A 21,590-nucleotide genomic window follows, 5' to 3' on the forward strand; every position below is an offset into this window, starting at 1 on the left:
CACACACACACACACACACACACAAGTGATGCTATGCAAACTTGCCCCTCAAGTTAACCCTGATTGGTGAGTAAAGATGCCTACAGCCTATAGTTGGACTGAAGATAGGCAGTTTGGATTCCTGGCCTGAGGGTATGGGGAGAGATCACGAGAGGGAAGAAGGTAGAGAGAGAAGAGATGCCATGGGGTAGGTGAATCATGAAAATATGACCACGGGGTTGGTCAGTTGGAGTTCAGAGATCCCCAGATGGAAGAGAGCAAACTATAACTTGGGGTTATTGATAAGGAAGTAGACATAATAGCTGAGAGGGTAGATATCTGCCCTGCCTTAAAGGCTTATTATAAACATAAAAGCTGTATGTCTTTTATCTGGGAACTGAATAACCAAAGGTGGGGTAGAAACTTTCCCTGTTGGAGATTAAATATTTTCTACAACATATTGTACCACTGCGGTACAGCTCATCTCTTCAAAGCACCTTTGAAAGAACTGACTGTCTCAAATACTTGCTTTTAAGAAAGAGTTTCATGACCAGGTTCGAACTGCTAGGAAAAGAAAGCCATTTTTCCGTATAAGTTTTAATAACCTGTTTAAATTTGTCTGTGTTCTAAGCAAAATGATCAAATACGTGACATGAATAGTGAAAGAAGGAATTGAAAACAAGAGATCACACATTAATGAGAGTCTATTCTCCAAAGCATCAAAAGTCTAGAATGAAAAAAAAAAAAAAGTTAACTCCTAAATAGTTAAAGACACATGCAGACACCTTTCACATAGAAAGAATGAATTTGAACAATTTATTTCAGTATGACACAACCAGGGGGCATATTTTCAGTTCTAATTACCCCCAGTATGGAAATTTAAATTCAGTGAAATTAAATAGTGTTTCTGGAATAGGAAAGTTTTAAACTCATTTGAAGCTGTGTGGGAAACACATACTTCCCTTGATTGAGTTAAGAGAAAATGTTATGTGAAAATGAAGGAAGCTTTAAAGTGTAGTGTGGGGGTCACCATAAAAGTCTTTCCCGGGGAAATCTTAAATATCACCCTGAAGTTCTGAAAGTGATATCAGCAATTATTTTTATAGTGAGAAAAATAATCATTGAGGTCCTTAAAGAGAAGGTTCCTATTGTATCTCTCGGGATTCCGAGGAAGGGAAGTGTGCATTCTGTTCATGGCCTTGAACAGGGCAGTAGAAAACTCATTACAGCTTCGTTTTCAGTTCTCCATCATTCTCGACCTGAGGACTTCTGTGCACATCTGTGTGCTCGCTTTCCTTCTCTGTGAGCATCATCTCCACATGATCAGTTACTGGAGAGTTGATGTCCCCGGGGAACTGGAATTTCCTCATAAGTCTTAGAATGAAGAAGGCAGGCAGATAGCTTGATCCTCTTAGAGCTGCAGGCAATCCAAGGTAAATGCTCCTATTGAAAACAACTAACCTGTATTAAATCTCAATGTGTTAAGTGAGAGCAAAATTTTTATATTCTTACAGATCATTTATTTTTCCAAGAAAAGTGTCCAGTGATAATTATGTCCATGCATTGATTATAATCTATTTTGTGTGTTAAAATGTCAAAAAAAAACACCATGAAACTTTAGACACGCCTTCTTCATGTTGGTGATGGTTCGTTTCTATTATCAGCCTGATGGTACTTAGGATCATGGTACGAATACATCTCTAGGTGTGTCTATGAAGGTGCCTTGAGAAAGATTTAGCTAACACTGAATTCCATCCATGAATGTGGGCACCATCGACTGGGCTTCCAGCACTAAGTGCTTTCTGAAAGAATGTTCAACATGATCAGCTTCCTCAAACTTAGCCACCATGCCTCATATGCCATTACCATGGACACTGCCACCATGCCTTCCTACACTGCCATGGTAACCTGCTTTCTGAAATACTGAGCCAAAAATTTTTAAATATGGTTAAAGAAACGCCTCTCTGGTTTGCTCAAATTTTGACCACACATATAGAAAGCATCATAAAGTCACTTTTCACGTTGTCTCTTCTCACCGTCCATACACTGCTACAGCAATAGATTTCTGTGGTACTAAAATCTTTGTACGTCTAAAATAAGTTCTATTGGTCATTTCTATGTATTAGCAGATTCAATTTGTTAGTTTTCATATATACTTTTGCATGTAAAATAATTAATTTGACAGATAATTATTTTATTATTTTAATTATGTATACAGATGTGATCTCTCTGTAAGTCTGTGTTCATGAGTCATGGAAGTTACTTCCTTCCACCTGGGACTTGGAATAAGAGGAAGTTGTGAGCTTCCCAGTGGGGGGTATAAGAACTGAACTCATGTCCTCTGCGAGATCAATACGTGTTCTTATCCTCCGACCCATCTCTTTACCCACTAATTCTTTTCATTTGAGAAGACAGCCCAGTTTATGTATGAGAACTATACAAGCTTCCTGAAGTTAGTTAAGTAATCTCCCCTTTTCCAATTTAAAAAAATAACTTGCATACTATTAAAGCATCTGATCTTTGGATATTTAATAAGATATTCCTTAAGGTTTCTGGATTTAATGGGCTTAGAAAATATGTACTTTTGACATATTCACATTTCTAAATAACTATAAAAGTATTCCTTTCTGTTCTCAATATATTTATAGTAAAATCTGGTGTAATGGTTAGTGTTGTCAGCCTCAAGCTATGTGCAATCTTCTGGGAAGGAAGTTTCAGTGAAGGTGTGTGTGGATTACATTGGTCCTGTGACCATGTTGGTGGGACATTATTGTTTTGACTAGATCAACAGAGGTAGGAAGACCCAGCCCAGGGTTGGCTGTTCCATTCCTTAGTCCTAAAATCCTGAACTACATTCAAATAGAGAAAATGGAGCATGGTCTTGGTGGTTCACATTTTAATCCCAGATTTTAAAAATCATTATATATATATGTATATATATATATATATACATATATATATAATGATTGTAGCTACTTCTACAGAAAGTATAGATTCTTAAAACTTCAGATGTAACAGTCTAGAAAGACAATAATTTTTCCAAATAGATACCATATTAACAAATAGTTTATTTTCCTGACACTATTATAAAAGATCCTGTCAAAACCAATTTAAGGAAGAATAGTTGATTTGCTCATAATTTTGGGATATGGTCCACCATTCTGGGGATGTCAAGGCAACTGGAAGTTTCGCACATGTATATACGCTGACAGAAGTTGTTGAGTACTTTATGATTGGTACACCAGGCTGAGAATGTTATCTCCAAAAAACAGTTTCTCTGTGGGCTTCTTTGAAAATCGAGCCTGAGAGGTCAAGCAAGCTAACAACAGACAGAGTCTGTTTCAAGGTCAAACGGGCATGACACTGTGGGTGGAGCAACTGGGAACACACCTTTCTTTCAGTTCGCTGTTAATAACAGCTGCCTGCTTAGCGCCCAGAGTGATGGGAACCGTGTAAGTAACTGCTTGTAGTAAACGCTTTGAGATCAAGTAGCAGCATTAAGCCACATACTACTGGACGCATCCAAACTTAAATAGTGTTCTCCCTGATCCTTCAGTACTTGAGGGTGATGGCTTCCGTTATTTCTGTGTATGGCAACCTCCTTTCCCCGTGACACACTCTCAGTGGGTTTCTACCACTCTACTGAGTCACGTTGTGTTCATGAGGCAGCTAACCATAAGTGTAGTGGCGCATCTATGTGTTTCCAGAGATTAGACCATCAGACAAATTTACATAACATGTCCCTTTTCAATACAGCCCCTAGCTACAGCACCTGGAAATTTTTGTTAAGCTGCATGGTACTACACAGATTTGGGGTTCTGTTGTGGTTTGCCCTGAAGTTATCTGTATTTTGATGCTAATTCCACTGCCCCCAGGATAGCTGCCTAGTCACTACTCAGGAATCAGGTGACTTCACCAGAACCTTCTCCCCATTGAATCTGTAAAGTACAGGTGAGGGGCAGGAACAGGATAGAAGGAGGCCTGCCATTGGAGGAGAAGGAAGGTGGGCGGGAGAGAAGTTTGAAGGAAGAGGAGGAACTAGGGAGAAGGAGAGAGACAAGTGAGGGGGAGAGGGAGAGAAGCCATGGCAGATGATGTTAAGATTCTGCTCTGTGTATTTACAGGTTGTTATTAATGTTCTCAAGGGATGGATGGTACCGGGCTTTGTATGTTTAAGTGGGCAATTATATCTTATCAGTTGGATCTAAGATTACTGTGTTGTGTGTTCTTTTATGTGATGGTTTGAGTGTAGGAAAGTGTGCAGCGGCAGGAGACAATGGGCTGCCGCAGAGTTGGGATGTGATTCCGCCAAGATATCTAGCAGATATCTTGGGGCACCGCGGTGCAGACCTAGTGGGGTAAAAGACAATTATACCATTTTATTTTTATATTTTTACAACAACAGGGTTCTCATCAAGTTAGGCCACAACATGCAACTTTCTAGGAGCTAGAACGTCAGAATACACGCTGCCTAAATGTTCTGGGACTCTGTCACCCCAACCCCTGCAGAAGGACGTCCCTCTCTCAGTCCATAGATATGGGGTGGTAGGAACTGAAAGACTGTGTTCCAACAGACAGCATCGCTATCCTAGGTATCTGGATTTGGCTGTCTTGTTTAGATCTAGAATTTTGTCATACTAGCTAAGCTCAATATGGAACTCTCTCCTGGTAATCCAGGGCCTGATCCCTTTCTGAGGTATTTCTAAAGCTTTTGAAGGGTTCTTGGGGAAACCCACTCAGGCATATATACCAAGTACTTTAGAAATAATTGGCAAATATTAAAATATATAAATAAGAATGTTATACCATCTATGTGTGCTTTGAAAATGAAGCCATATGTAACCTTATTACTCAAAAATTATTAGATATGAGTAGGGAAATTTTATACTACAAAAGTTGGTCTCAAAAGGTTATCTTTACCTGAAGCTATTTATTTCATACGTCCTGCATGCCCCAGGCTCACCGCATTTCTGAGTTCCCCAATGTAAACAGGTTCTGTCTATCAAAACTCCAAAGTAAATGGGTGCCAGAATGCCACCTGCAGTGAAGACAGAAAAAGGCAGAACATAACAAATCCAAAACAAAATATAACCAAAGAAAAAGCTCACTGACAGGAATAAAGAAAAAAAACAGATATGTTATCTGGAAAAGTAGTTCAATTCTACTGTTTAAAAAAAAAGAAAATATATAACAAATTATGAATCACATGTTCTAAACTTATTTTAGGAATTGTAAGTTAATGCAAATTTTTGGATCACAACAAATGACATATATAAAATGCTAAGAAACAATTCGTGGAGTTCATAATTATAAGCCTCATGTATTTTCCAAAATGTTTTCTATTGGTTTTCTGCACACCCAACTAGCAAAACCATTTCCTTCTCACTTTATTCTTGAATCTTCTAAAATATGAAAGGTAAGATCAAGTTTAGTTAAGGTCTTTAAAGAAGAAAGAAAACAGTTTTCACCTCTGCCATTACTTCATCCTCAGACAAATTACAAGTAGCTAGTTTCACATACAGAAGCCTGTAAATTGCAGTTCAGTGTAAAGTGGGCAGAGAACACCTATGTTAAATTTGCTGCAAGGTCATAAGAACTTCCTGGATATGAACAGTTGGGATGTTGCAGATCCAGGAACAAGTTATCTTTCCGCCCTTACTGACCATTCCTTGCCCCATCCCTGTCTCAGATTATATATATATATATATATATATATATATATATATATATATATATATATATATATGTATACATATATATATATATATATATATTATCTGTTTGATTATCCCAGGAAGCTTTTGGGATGTACCGGCTTAGGAGGTCACTACTTTCCACCCACCCAAACACTAAGAATGCCATCAGATAACATCTGAGCCTAGAGCAGAGAATTACCTGCTTTGCTGTCATCAACCTACCTGATGTTCCTACAGATATATATGTTTGAGAAGTACCTTGTTCATGGATTCCTTTTTTCTCTAAGTATAAACAACATAAAACTGTCTTCCTGCTGGAACATATTTGGATGACCATATCATGGTCACTCGTGGTTGATTCTAGAATAAACTCTTATTCCCTTTTAAGGTACGAGTTGCATTTTGTGTTGACAAGATAGTTGTATCTTCTTATTCAGGGGAAATTAATTAGCTAACTAAGGACTTAATATCGATCTGACAAGTTGGGAATTTCTTCATACCCAATATTCTCATGCAAAATGCCTGTAGTCCAATTCCAAGTGACTTTTCTTCAGACTTCATACACCTGAAAAATGCACACATAGATAAATAAAAGTTCATTGTGTACATCTATACCTGTGCTAGCATTCTTCCAATGACAGTGGCAGCTCATGATTCTAATGGTTAGTCTTCCCATCCTGAAGTGAGAATGATTTAGCTCTACCTTTGTGAAGTCCACACAGAAGGAGAGTAAGGACTTCGGAAAGCTGGTCTCTGACCTCCCCACATCTAAAGCGGGGCTAAGCACTTAGATGCATGGTTTCCTGGTGACTATGGCAACTACTATGCCACCCCACTATAATGGACACAAAACTATGAAACCACAAACCGTATACAAATTTCTTCCCTTAAGTTGTTTGCCAGGCATTTTCTCATTTTGATAAAAATAATCTAACAGATGTCATATAAAAACTCAAAGGATGGTAAATGCAGTCCCACAATAAACAGAGAAAGGATCCACTGAGCATGCAATGACCTGAGGAAACTACTTTGTTATATGGATTTAAAATTTTTAAACATTTGTCTTTCCTATGCTGTCTGTGAAAGTAGACCTGAGATAGCTTTGAAAACTACACTCAAAGTGAAAACTGTAAAGGCTAAAAACTGAAAAATATTCTGATAAACTAGGAATATGGAAGCCCTTTTTAACGTGCCCTTTTCACACCAAATACATCATTAGACAAGGAAATCATAATATGTATAACTGTTGAGATTTTGTACTGGAGGTGATTCCATAAAAGAATTTAAGAAAAGCCCCAGCCTAAAAGAATAAAGAAAGCCTCCAAACCGTACTAATGTGTTTTCTCTCATTTACATTGCAAACATCAAATTCAGCAGAAAAGATCATAGAAATGTGAGAAAAATAATTTGAATACACTTTACCCTCACTACATCATGAAATCACACATTAGGGGCTACAGGATGGCTCAGTAGGTAAAGGTCCTTGCCACGAAATTTGACAAATTGAGTTCAGTACCTAAAAACCCAAGTGGTGCAAAACAAACCAATTCCTAGGAGATGTGTTGTCACCTCAATAGGCGTGTCATAGCTTGCAAATGCACACAAACATTCATACACACACATGTGCACACATACATGCACATACACCTACACATGAGCACACATGCACATGCACAGTAAATACTTTAAATAATAATACATTAAAACATCAGTTAGTGATGTTTTCACACCCAATTGAAGAGTCAACGTTAGAAAGTAGAATAATTGAGGCACTGAGTGGCGAGTGGAAGTGAGGACAGTCGTGGAACAAACATGAGAGTCACCAGAGCATGTTTGAAGATTCGAACACAGAGTTCAGCTGCTCCTACGTTCTTCCCCTCTGAACATTCTCCTCAATAAGGAGAAGTCATCCTTGTCAACAAAAGCAGGCAGGTTTGGAACTGAGGCATCTGGAGTAGCCACATCACCTCAATCTGCCTGGCATGTGATCGGAGTGACAGATGTCACAGACAAATGTCCCTCACTTGCATGAATGACTCTTAAGAACTAGCAACACTTGGTGCATTTTCCTGTCCATGTACTGATGAGATGAGACAAGGCGTATATACCACATTTCCATTGGGTGAATATAAATGTAACACCTTACAATGGAAAATAAATAAATAAGGACATATATGTAGCCTATTCCAGCAAGAGTATATGAGGGGTAGAAGGAGGGGAAAGAACAAATAAAGGGGAGGGAAGGAAAGGGTGAGCAGATAGGAGAGAGGAGGAGAGAGGGAGAGAGAGGAGAGAAGGGAAGAGGACACTGGGAAGGAGGAGAGGAGAGGGGTGGGTAAGAATGGAGAGGGGAGGAAAAAGAGGGGACAGGAGGAGAGGAGAGGGGAGGAGAGGAGAGGGGAGAAGAGGAGAGGGGAGAGGAGGGGAGGAAAGGGGAGGTGAGGAGAGAGGCAGGAAGAGAGGGAAGGAAGCAGAAGCTATGGAGAAGGAAAGGAGAAAGAGATTTGGTAAAGGAGGAGAATGGGGTGCAGAGGGAATGTGGGCAAGGGATCGGAAAAGCAGGGGAAAGGGAGAAGTGATAAATGTGGTCCAGTCTATGAGGATACAATGTACCACACATAAATGAATTACACATCATGGTGAACTCGACTTGTTTCTGAATTCCAATGACAGGAAAAGGCAGCTTGAACTGCTTTCCCATTGTTGGTGGATGTGAGGTTTGCTAGACTGGAAAGGACGCCTGCTAAGAAAATAAAGTTTGAAACTTCACAGTTTGGCTCTGCAGCTACCTCATTTTATGTTTAAGAGCTGAGAATATATTACCGCATCCACAGCCCTCCTTGTTTAATAATATATGTTACTGCAGGAATGTACTTCCTTGTCAGAGAGAATCTATTCTTTCATTCCTGTATTTTGCTAAAGACAGATTGGGCTCAGGAGACCTGGACCCTTTTATGCAGAGTTTCCCATTCTGCCAGTCAGTTAGCTGAGCCATAGGAAATGAGTGCTATTCAACCCATTCCAACACTCACCTTCAAAAACAAGATGTCTTTCATTTGCGTTTACTATGTAAGGGACAGAAATAGAAAAGGGCAGGAAGGAGAACTCCACCAAAGAGTAACTTATTGTCAAATTCAGCAACGCTTAGTATAAAAGTCTTCATAAAAGTATCTTAGAGCTTTGATGTTCTAGGAACCAATTCAAAGGGACTTTCTGGGGGGGGGGGGAATGAAACCTTAATAAATGACAAAACAAAATCTAAGTGACATCAGTGGCATGTCTCAGGTTGTAAAAGGCTTGATGACCTGAATTCAGTCCCCAGGACCTAGAAGCATATATAAAATATTAAAATTAAAAGGTGGCATTCATCTATAATTCCTACATCACCACAGTGAAATAAGGAAACAGATGTTCTTACAACCAAAGGCCAGGTATGCTGGTGTACACAGGCAGCACGAGAGAAGAAATACCAAGAGAGACCCTGCCTCAAATAGAAGGTGAAAGGAGAGGACAGATTTCCCAACATTTTGTTCTGTCCTCACTGTGTCTTATAGGCATACAGGACACACACACACACACACACACACACACACACACACACACACACACCTTATACTTGCATATGCACACACTATGAAAAAGAAAAGATAGATAAAGATGTTACTTTTTACCTCAGAAAAATCATGTACCCAGGTATGAGTGATAATGAGTAGAAGAAGGAACAAAACACCGTTATGATTAAGAAGTACTGTAGCTTGTTGGCACAATCAGGACCCTTGTTACACAGCCCGAGGACTGCAGACGAGTTTCCTGATGACTGAATGCAGCTGCAATCCTGAAGCACCTGTCAAAAAAACCAATGTCCCATTTAAGGAAGAAGAATATTGGGCTTAAAACGTTAGTTTTGTTTGTTTGTTTGGTTGGTTGGTTTTGTTTTGTTTTGTAGGATCAAAATGGAGTGTTGGGGTCAGTGATATGACTCAGAGAAAGAACACTCATCTAGTTTAAATGTGGACCCAAGTTTGGGCACAAACACCATTAAATAGAAAATACTAAATGAATAAAATTGAGGCTTCTGTTCATCTTCATTTCCATCACCTTTTATTGTTGTTGTTGTTTGTTTTATTTTTCTTTGTATTTCAGAATTGAGTCATAAAATATAAAGAGCCAAAGAGGTCAGGGACACCACAAGAACACCTACAGAGTCAACTAATCTTGGCCCGTACGGGCTGAGATTGAACTGCTAACCAAAAAGCATGAGCGGAATGACCAAGCCCTCTGCACATATGTAACGGTTGTGCAGCTGGGTATTCATATGGGACTCCTAAAGCAGCAACAGAGGATGCATCTGACTACATCGCCTGCCTTTACCCCCTTCCCCCTAACCGGGCTGCCTTGTCTACCTCAATACAAGATGCTCCTAGTCTTATTGCACATGGAGATGCCAAGGCTGGTTGATATCTAGGAGAGGCCTCCCCTTTTCTGAGGAAAGGGACAGGAGGGATGAATTTGGGGAGGATATAAGAGGTGGGCACTGAGAGGAGGAGGAGAGGAAACTGCAACTGGGATGTAAATAAATGCCTTAATAAAAATATATACAGAGAAGTAGGGTTTTTAGATATTATTTATTTTCTAAATACATGGAATAAATTTACAAAAATTCAATTATCCTTAATGTACACTGTATTTTTATATTTACTTGGCTAGTTATATTTTCTTGCAGATGTGTGTGTGTGTGTGTGTGTGTGTGTCTGTGAATGTGTATATGTTTAAGTATCTATGTATGGAAGTCATGGAATAAGTTATGGAATTTTCTTCTCTTCTTATACAACATGGGTCCCGGCATATAATTCTGGTCATAAAGCTTAATGTCTTTAAGCAAATGTCTTTAAGCACTGAGTCAACTTTAGAGTCTTCACAGTGTTTTTCTGATTTTTTGTAACAGGATTTTTCTGCATAGCCTTCCTTACTGTCCTGGAACTCACTTTGTAGACCAGGCTGGTCTCAAACTCTCAGATCCTCCTGCCTCTGCTTTCTAGATGCTGGGATTAAAGGACTAAGTCATCACCATCTGGCAATTTCTTTAAAAGTAAATAAATATGGCTTTATATTATTTTTGACACTAGTACTAAGTGCTAAAACAAAATGTATTTCAGAATACTAATAGAATAATTAGTTGCTTATTAAAAAAATAAAACAAGGTCATATTGCCAAGAGAAGGTTTATCTAAAAAATAAAGTCCTTCAGTCTCTGCTCCACACTTTGTCTCCATAATTCCTTCCTTGAGTATTTTGCTCCCCCTTCTAAGAAGGACTGAAGCATCCATGCCTTGGTCTTCCTTCTTGAGCTTCGAGAGACTGAAGGAAAGGCCATCCAGAGACTGCCACACATGGGTATCCATCCCACATGCAGTCATCAAACCCAATCACTATTTGGGATGCCAAGAGGTGCATGCTGACAGGAGCCTGATATAGCTGTCTCCTGAGAGGCTCTGCCAGAGCCTGACAAATACAGAGGCAGATGCTTGCAGCCAACCATTGGACTGAGAACCGGGTCCCCAATGGAAGAGTTAGAGAAAGAACTGAGGTAACTGAGGTTGTTTGCAACCCATAGGAAGAACAACAGTATTAGCCAACCAGATCCCCAGAGCTCTGAAGAGGTAAACCAACAACAAAAGAGTACACATGGAGGGACCCATGGCTCCAGCTACATATGAATCAGAGGAAGGCCTTGTTGGACATCAATGGAAGGAGAGGCCTTTGGTCTAGGGAAGGCTCGATGCCCTAGTGGAGGGAAATGCCAGGGCGGGGAGGTGGGAATGGGTGGGTGGATGGGTAGGTGAGCACCCTCATAGAAGCAGGAGGAGGGAAGATGGAACAGGGGATTTCCAGAGGAGAAACCAGGAAAGCAAATGACATTTAAAATGTAAATAAAGAAAATATCCAATAAGAATCGAAGAGAAATTATTCCTCTTGGTAAAAAGGGGAATTTATGCCATTGAGTAGCATTCAAGCCAAATCTATAAATGTCCTCAGGAGCTCAGATCCTGAGATGTATGAGCGGGGAAGAGAGATCATTATGAGTAAGCAGTCATCCCCTTATACTAGTCTAAAATCCAATACTGAGCCAACCAAATACTCTGAAAACAGAAGAGTTGTCCCACTGGGTCATATTCAGGGTGGAGAATATCTAGTCTCTCCATCTCCATAATCAGAAAACAGATAAAAATACTTCAGAGAGATATGTGGCCTCGGGAACAAGGGTAAGGAAAAACATATCTTCTCTGCTTTGTGGATCCTATATATGTTGAATATTTAGTTCCTTTGTGTATGTGTTGTGTGTTTTGTGTGTGTGTGTGTGTGTATCTATGTGTTTGTGCATCTGTGTATATTTATACAAGAGAGTATGTGTATGTGTGTATTTATTTGTGTATACATTCATATGTGTATATATGTGTACTTATGTATGTATGTATGTATGTATGTGTGTCTATGTGCATGAGATAGATTGAGAGAGAGAAGAGAGATGGACAGAAAATGAGAAAGATAGAGAGAGAATTACAAGAGGGACTAGAAAGAAAAGTGATAACAGAAAAAGAAAATGGAATTAGGGATGTTTAGTGGATATGGATATGGTCAAAATATATGATATACCTGAAAGATATCACATTATGAAACTTGTGTATAATGAATGCATATCAATAAAACCTTTAAGGGGCAGCAAGATGGCTCAGGATGCAAAGATACATGTCTCCGAGACTGATATGAACTGATTTTCACAAGAGCCGACATGGCAAAAAGAGAGAATCAAGTCCAAGTTGCCCTCAGACCTCCAAAACACAGAATTGCATATATTCACCTACCAAGAGAAAGAGAGAGAGAGGAAGACAGAGAGGCAAATGGAGTACGGGGAGATGCACACATCCACATAAATACAAGGAATAAATTTAAAAGAGTTTGTAAAAGAAATTAAAAAAATAAAGTCAACATTTTTCATTGTTCTATTTGCAGGTCTGATTAAGACTCAAATATTATATTTCATTTTGATTACCAGCCAACTTATTATATTATATATTATAACATGCTGACATCAAGGAAAATTTGTGACTCTTTATCATACTAAACTGTCATGGTGAGGTTGGAGGAGACGTAGCAGTCAGTAACATCCTGCACATGCAGGAGACCCTGAGTTCTCATCGCAGCACACATGTGAACAATGTGTGCAAGAGGATCTGGATCTGAAGGTGGGAACAGGTGACTCCATGGGGTTCACTTGCTGGGCAACCTAACAGAACCAGAGGACGCCAGACCAGTGAGATGCTGTCTCAGAAGAAAAAGTACATGGTCCAACATGTGCACAGGTACCTGCACACACACACACACACACACACACACACACACACACACACACACTCACACACACACTAACTAAATTAATTAATAATAATAAAATAGTTGACAAAAAGCTCATGATATGAAAAGTTTTCTGTCAACCTCAACTACACAGCAAGTCTGAGGTCATCCTGGGATTCATGAAACCCTATCTCAACAAAGGAAAAATTCAATCCTGAGTAATTTAAAGTTTTAACTTTAATGTTGACTTATGTGCATGCTTCTGTATCTATGTGTATACGTGGGTGCCTGAGGAAGGCAGAGGACAGTCAAATGGTCTGGAGCTGTCTCGTGTGGGTGCTGGGAACCAAGCACGTCTTCTGAAAGAGCAAAAGGTGCCCTTTACAGCTGAGCTATCTCTCCAACCCAACCACAGCGTTCTAACCCAAGTCATTTGACTAACGCTGTCTACTGCTTTGCGATTACAAAGCAATGCTCAGACTCTGTCAAGGTTTTCCATAACATCTAAGAATGTTAAGGTCACTTATGTGCATACCAAGAGTTATTCACAAAAAATATTAGCCTATTTCTTCTATTTTAAGCATGACTAATTTTTTTTTCTTTTTAGCAAATGTAGGCTTAGTTCACAGCCCATGTCGATGCAGTACACAAACATCAACCCAGACACTGAAAGGATTCTTACCATGTTGATTCCTGATCCAACTGACTTCTCACAGCCTGCAAGGCAAGGTGTTATGTATGCTAGGCCATTGTCTCCACACACTGGATCCCATGTTTTTGTTAAGCAGCTGCACCTTGTGTTGCAGTCGGCCAGGACCGTATTCTCCATATCAAAAGACTGCTGAATTCTGAAATGGTTTACAATAATGTCTTAGATGCAAACCCACACAAGCACTTTATTCTCTTCTTCCCTTCATCCCAGCATGCACTTGGATGCACGAAACCGAGGGAGAAGGGGTGGATGAATAGAGGAAGGAAGGCAGGGAGAGAGGGCAGGGGTAAGGGAGAGAGAGGAACAGAGAGAGAGAGAGAGAGAGAGAGAGAGAGAGAGAGAGAGAGATTTCATTTTCTTTCCCAGAACAGAAACAGGAATCATACAAATATCAATGTGTCATTGTATAATTATAAAAAAACTAAAATGCTGTCTTTTACCCCCACTTGGTCTACACCACAGTGCCCCAAGATATCTGCTAGATATCTTAAGTCTCAGTCAGCAAGGCCTCTCACCCGCTTTGCTCCATCCGATATCACACTGCCGAAGGCCTCTCTCTGAGCCTGGCAGCAATCTTTCTACCTATCTAGTTCCCAAGGCAGGTTTCCATGCCAGAAACACACATCCCAACTCTGTGGCAGCCCAGACTAGCCACTGCATGCTCTCTTAAATCTGCACATGAAAGAACACACAACACAATAACCTTTGATCCAATAGATAAAATATAATTGCCCACCTAAACATACAAAGGCCTGTATACATCCATCCCTTAAGAACATCCATAACAACCTGTAAAGGTACAGCGTGAAATCTTAAGTCAGCTTCCATATTGTCCCACCACGGCTTCTCTCTCTCTCCCCCTCTTCCGTTCCTGTCTCCTCCTCTTCTTCAAACTTTTCTCCTGCCCATCCTTCCTTCTCGTCCAATGACAGGCCTCATTCTATCTTGTGCCTGCCTCACCTGTGACATCATCCCATATCAATGTTTGGTATCTGTGTTAGTTTTTTAGCACACAAATTATCTATCTTCTCTACTGGTCCCATGACTGCTTTTTTTCAATTACTTCAGAAACAAACCTTAAGTGCCTGCCTACTCTGTGGAAAGTAATGTGCTGTCAGAGTTAAAATAAAGTAGGCTTATCTCTCATTAATCTTCATGATGGGAAATATTGAAAGAGGGTTGGTTGTCTTAAACAAAATCTGCAATTTCCACTTAGTAGAGAGACGCTACATTCTGTTCCCAAAACAGAGGGTTTTGACTAACCAGACATGGTCTTCAGAGACAGAAAGTACCCACACTCACAATAGGATTGAAAGACGATGAGATGGACATGGAGAGGCTGAATTCAAATTCTGTCCCTCAAATAAGAGTATGGGGTCAGCATGACTTGAGATGGACTTGGTATGTACAATTCTAATTTGTGATGTTGAAGCCATTTTCTGTATTCTCAATAATGTCCCCTGAGTTTCAATTTCTACATTTTCAACAAGAATGGAAAACTTCTTATCTTAAAGGAGAGTCAAATCGGATGATATATGTTAGTTACAATTTTACTTCTGAAGTTATTCATGTCTTTCTATTTGTAAGAATTTTTAAACAAATTTTACTTCTAACCTCTATCTCTCTTCCGTGTGTGTGTGTGTGTGTGTGTGTGTGTGTGTGTGAACATGCACTTGTGCATAGACACACATGTACAACAGCATGTATGTGGACATCAGAATCTAACCTTCTATCTTGTTAGAGACAGAATCTCATGTTGTCACTGATGAAAATGCCAGACTAGCAGGTCCAGGAACTTCTGGGTGTTTTTCTACCTAGGCTATTCAGCTCACAGTAGGAGTGCTGCTATTACACATAGCCAACCGGGACAAGCTTTCCACAGCTCTGGGCCCCTGACCTGAGGACTGCCTGCATGGCTAGCAAGCGTTTTACATCTGCATTGTCTCCTCACTCCTTTGAAGGGAATCTCCAAGTGTGTGCTTTATTTCATTTTAATGGATTGGTTGATTATACAACTGTGTCCTAAACTAAGTTTTTAACTAAGTCCAGTGTAGAGAATCATGAAGGATTGCAGTCTGTACGGTCAACTTTCACAGATATCTCTTTATGGTAGAGTAAAATACATGCATAATTTAGTCTACAAAGCCTAGGTTATTTTTTGCTCTCACACTTTAAAGCAGACTAGGAAATCACCATGGTAACTCCATATATAAATACAGAATCATAAATTTAGTCACTGGTGGTCCCCATACATCTTTACTAAGCGTATAATGTATATGGGCTGGTACAGGATTAATGGGTGGAAGGAAGCTACAAGATAACCATGGATAATTACCCTTAAGTTGTGATAAAATTACCTGCTCATATAACCTATGGAGAAAATGGACTAGCATGTGTAAAAATATTATGATATTCATAAAGAAACAACATACCCTTCATAAGAAGTAGTTAAGCCAGCAATTGGGACGTTATCACAGGTTAGCATAAAGTTACAGAGGGACAGAAGGCACTCGGACATGCCTAGGCAGTACGATATGAATGCTGCTTTCTTGAGAGTAATCTTGAACTTCTTCATAATAAAGCCACTAATTAAATATCCAACACATACTGAAGGTAAGGTATAAAGACCTACAAATGCAAGTAAAGTAGTATTTATAAAAGATAGCAGAAAAATAAATATTTTATTAATTTGTCCAATACATCTAATACTTAAGAAACTAGTTCAAAAAGGAAATAAAAGAAATGACATTTAGTTCTAATATACAGTGATCATAACTCCTATCCCCTCCCATATTACATAAAAAGAGATTTCCCAATGCCCCTATAAAGTGACTTTGAAAAGACCATTAGCATTTATTTAATCATTTAAAGAAAGTCATAAAAACTGAATAAGCATAACACACAAACACACATACACATATACATGCATATATACATACACACACATACATAAGATATTTGTATATATTAAATATATATTTCTTTCCACTCCTTATATCAGGGATTTGATTCAGATTCAGCTCCAGGTGGTTCTGAAGGTTGCTGCTGTGTGCAGTTATCAAGGGTAGAGCATTTTGTGTAACGTGTGTTGCCCAGCATTCCTCATCCCTGGCTCTCTTTTCACAGCCAAAAATCAAAAGGGAAAAAGAAAAAAGAAAGAAAAGAGAAATCCCTAGCTAAGTTACACTCGCACAACACCAGCCCCGGGCTTGGAAGAACTTAACTAACCTTTGCAGCTCAATGCCCCTGCATTTAACTTTATTCATCTGAGGGTGAGGACAGGGATCTGGACTGTGAGTTGCTGTCTATATGCAGGAGGGTGGGCACAAGATAAGGCAAGAGCCTGTGATTGGGCAGTGGAAGAGGAAGGCAGGCTGAGAGTTTTAGAGACAGAGAGACAGAAGGAAGATGGAGGAAGAGAAAAACTATCCAGATTCTGTGTGGCTTTAAATGGCCACAGGTAGCTATGAATATCTTTAAAGGGATGGACAATTAAAGGACAATGTCTCTTATCTAAGTGGGCAGCTTACATCAATATCAATTGGCTCTGAGTTCATTGTGTGGACGGTTTGTGGGATGAGAATCTACTGATATAAATCTGATTGATAAATTACAGGCCTCTAGAGTTTTGATTTTACCAGCCAGGTTACAGGATTTATGACAGCTAACCACAGGGGGAGGATGGCTCTGAATGTTAACAGAATACTCAGCAAGAGAGCAGCGAGGTCATTACATGGGGCTAGCCATGGCCGTGGTGAGATTGCTGGGGCCAGAGAGTAGCCAGCGCTAGGGTGAGATGGTGCATTACTTATTAATTCACGCAACACTGGACTTTCAGAGAACCCTAGATAATGTGGATGCTAACAGCCTGTGACAGCCAGTTTTTAAGAGCAACTTAGGAACCCTGGGTTTAGTGTACTAAAACGACAGAGAGTTGCTACACACACTCTCTAGATCACCAAGCAACTGAATTGGAAGTACCATGGAGAATTGAAGCCCAGAGCTGAAATCTGAGAGTAAGATTAAGAATCCCAGTGAGCTAACTGCATGCCTCTTTGAATCACCATTTTCCCTGTCTGAAAACTGAACGTCATGAGATGCCTCCCGAGACTTCCATAACTCTAATGATTTCCACTCAAATTGGAAAGAAAACTAGAAGATATTGCTGGACTATTTGTTTCCCTGTCGTGTCTTAATTTCCCTGGATATCGAAAAAGGAAATTTGGTAGAATACCCTAAGAGGTTTTGATTACATTGGGATCTACTAGCCATGTCATTTCACTGTTTATCATGTCCTTGGTATGCTGTTTAAGCGTGTCCTTCTGGGAGGGGAAGTGCTACTAAGCAAACAATGAAACTACATACCCATGAGGAAGATTGCCTCTGAACTGGATTTTCCATAATGATGTTCCAGGTATTTAGGCTTGAAAGTAAAAATACTGACAAATCCATTTACCTGGAGCACACTTGTAAGGACGCAAAGCATGTAAATAGGATTGCAGGAGAGGCTCTTCATGAAAAGAAAGAAATCTGAAACAAGAGAGGATCGGCACCATCAAGTCAACTTGGCCTTGCATTAGGGTGCCCAGTGCTCCCCTAATATGTTCTCACAGATTCTGTGCTGTGACACAAATGTGTTTGATAGATCTTGACCCCTTTGGGGCTAAAGTTCTAGATCATTGTTTCAGTCACATCTAGAAGTTAGTGGCACAACAGGCCATGCACGAACCAGAACATAATTGTGCCACCAAGCAAACCTATAAGGAGATGGGCTCAAGTCTGTGGCCACACTCTATTTTATTTTTCTGTCCCATTCTATTAATGTCCTGATTTCACTAGAGAGTGACTAGTCTGTTCTTTGGAATCAGTAAGGAACTCACTTTGATGATATTTGAGTCCAGACACTGACGCTATCATAAAGATGCAAGAATGGATAAGCTAAAACCTTGGGGATGCTCTAGGAACCAGGCTGTAGCCCAGACAACCTCAGCATCTCTGTAGCACTTCACAGCAGGCCATGCATTAGAAACAACTAATGACAGCTACAAACATCTCAACATGAAAGTCTCGCTATATGGAATGCTGATTCAATTGGCATAGATGGAGCACTTTCCAAGCGACTGAACCAAAAAATATTCCATGTTTAAGAGACTGAAAGTCAAGTTTAGAGCCTTTCTCAAGGAAGTAGACTGAATGAATGTAACTGAACATAACTCAGCTGAAATTTACATTTATTAGTTTCTTTCCTTTTCATGACTTCATATCGAATGCCTCATTTTCCAGTTTTATAGTACACATAATAAATTGCCTGTAATTTCATTGAGAGAAAAGTGTCAAGAAGAAATGATTTAGAAGTAGGGGCAGGACAGTTTAATAAAAGTAAAGGAACTCTAGTGGCAAATCGATCTTTATGAATGAGATGGTTGCAGTCAGTATTCCTGGGAACTTTTGAATTCACCCATGTTTGTGAACATCCCTGTCGGGTCTCCACAGCTTACAGTTATTATGTGTATGCCTTATTCCCTGGTAGGCTCTTTCCTAGCTTTGAACTTTAAGTTGATCTAGCAGATCACAATGTCTCCCAGAATAGTCAGTATTTGCCCTTTTAGGAGAATGCGTAACATGACCATAATTCTGAGAATGTCCAAGCCCATGCGCTGGCTCCCTAGCCACAGACTGTAGTGTTTAAGGCAGACATGTGACTATTCAGTGAACATAGGTTTTGGGGACTGTGTGTGAAGGAGGAAATAGCAATATCACCAATAAAGGGCTCCCCACAGTAGTCTATGAAGAACACACAGTGTCCCCAGAACAACACAGATACCCAGGAATAGAATGCACTCATGCCTTCATTTGATAGGTAAAGCACTGGCCCCTCCCATCTTACAACTACATATTTCAAGTGTTCCAGAGCCCAAGTCACAACCCTGATCTCCTGAGAACACTGCACAGGCTTCAACACACACAGTTGTGACAGTGCAGTTAAGTTTTAAGACCGTGTGTCGTTGAGCACTCCGCGGTCCCACCCTAGCTTCTCACAGAAGCATCTCTACTCTGCATGGCTGCTTAGGAACATTCCAGCTGGTTGTACAACGGTCTGCTCTAAGGGAACGCCTGCCCTGTAAACTACCGCACACCTTCACACACAGAGGACTATGTCACCTGTCATGTTCTTCCTTTCAGCCTTGATTTCAAGGATGCTCACAGCTAAACCTACATTTTTTTTCTTATTAAATAGAGTTTTGACTCTTTATCTTTAGCTTGGATTTCTAGCTATTCGATTTTTTTGTTTTTGTTTTTTGGTTTTTTGTTTTTGTTTTGTTTTTTGTTTTGTTTTTTACTTAGACCAATATTTTCTGTAAAATGGGATTTTTCAGACAGGTGGGAAAATATTTGTTCATTGATTGTGCGTATTGACTTCAATTTTCCATAAGGTCTAATCTAAGGTAAGTAAGGTTCCCTGTCAGATAAGTTATTTTTCAAGTGGTGACTCTGGAAGAAGTTTATCACATCTGAGAAAGGACGGATTAGTAACAAACTCTCTCAACTCGGCACAAGTGACAAACGCCCACTAACCACAGACCCAAATAGACCAGAGTTTAAAGTTTCCCCGTTTGCCTTTTGTGATTCCCCTTTTTTCTTCTTTGGCTTTTTCTCTGTGTTTATCTCCTTCGTCATTTTTAGTTTCATTGGCCATATCCTCTGGTCCTTCCTTTGGGAATGTTTTGGGAAAGAAGAAAAAGGGGATGCTGATCAAGATATTCAATCCTGCACAGACCAAAAAGCCGATCCACCAAGCACCAACACAGCGTGTATCTGTGGGAGTTATGGTCAGGTCATCTGTGAAGAAATACAGATATTGTATTAGCTTACATCATTCTTTCTTGTGTAAACTTTAGAAAATTATTACTCATCATGATTCCATCTGAGCATAAATTTTGTATATCACTCGCTCTTCTTCTTGTTTGGGCCTTGAACTTGTGATCCTCTGCCCCTGCTTCTGAAAAGAAAATTATACAAATTCTAGGTTTAGAAATATAAAATTAAAAGAGTTAGCCCCAAAAGCCACAAACTCAGGGCTAAGCCCTGCCGCCAGGAATAGCAGGCCATAAAGATAAAAAAAAAGGAATGCAGGATCCAGCCCAGGCTATCGAGGACTGACCCATAAACCATCCACAGACGTCCCCCCAGCTTACTCAGAGTCATACTTTAACCAGATGTCCTCCAGACCCTGATAAGCCCCTACTTGTGCTTTTCAGCCATTGTGTCCTGCAGAGAACACTCCAAGAAACCGGGCAGCCCAAGCCTAACCAGAGGTGTTTCAAATACAAATGCTCCATCAGTTTTGACAAACGTTTAAAAATAATGAGGACCTGAAGACCCTACCCTTCTCCTGATTTAGTAGCTCTGTTCCAGGAACCAGGGGGCCATAAAACCTTCTGGCGTCCCCTTATCTCCTGGAGCCATAAAACAATCTTGTAACTTGTGGTACATTCCCCTTTGACATCCCCCATCCCCTGGTGCTCACAGCCTCTGCCTTTAAATACTCTTTTTCCCAGCCTCTCGGGGTTGACACCTCTGTCTCCTGCGTGGGATATGTGTCGGCCCGGAGATCTCTGTAATAGGTCTCCGTAATAAACCTCGCCTTTGCTTATTACATCCAAAATGGTCTCTCTGTGTCTGGGGTCCGCGATTTCCCAAGACTTGAGTAAGGGTCTCTCTGCGTGGGATCTTTCACTTCTAAGTGCTGGGATTACTGGCATCTCCAACCCCACTGGAATAATTCAGACCTTTAGAAAAAGTGTCTGAGGCTGATTAATTGAGCAAAGTTAAAACTAAGTATGAAGGGGT

At 40.0% G+C, this 21,590-nt stretch overlaps 1 protein-coding gene across 3 annotated transcripts in view; it reads right to left on the reverse strand.

The window, feature by feature from the left end:
• Positions 1-567: 567 nt before the first annotated feature.
• Slco1a6 (solute carrier organic anion transporter family, member 1a6) overlaps positions 568-21,590 on the reverse strand; it is a 45,287-nt gene continuing 24,264 nt past the window's right edge. The window contains exons 8-15 of one of the 3 annotated variants that reach the window (XM_063286766.1): positions 20,358-20,579; positions 18,105-18,269; positions 16,172-16,367; positions 13,710-13,875; positions 9,347-9,519; positions 6,176-6,240; positions 4,900-5,017; positions 568-1,422 (exon numbers count right to left, since the gene is read on the reverse strand). In XM_063286766.1, the coding sequence (XP_063142836.1) occupies positions 1,203-1,422; positions 4,900-5,017; positions 6,176-6,240; positions 9,347-9,519; positions 13,710-13,875; positions 16,172-16,367; positions 18,105-18,269; positions 20,358-20,579 (1,325 nt within the window). In that variant the 3' untranslated portion in view covers positions 568-1,202. The remainder of the gene's footprint in view (positions 1,423-4,899; positions 5,018-6,175; positions 6,241-9,346; positions 9,520-13,709; positions 13,876-16,171; positions 16,368-18,104; positions 18,270-20,357; positions 20,580-21,590) is intronic. The other 2 variants (NM_130736.1, XM_063286767.1) reach the window with 2 other exon arrangements.

Source organism: Rattus norvegicus, chromosome 4 (assembly GCF_036323735.1).
Source record: "Rattus norvegicus strain BN/NHsdMcwi chromosome 4, GRCr8, whole genome shotgun sequence".
NCBI classification, from domain to species: Eukaryota; Metazoa; Chordata; class Mammalia; order Rodentia; family Muridae; genus Rattus; species Rattus norvegicus.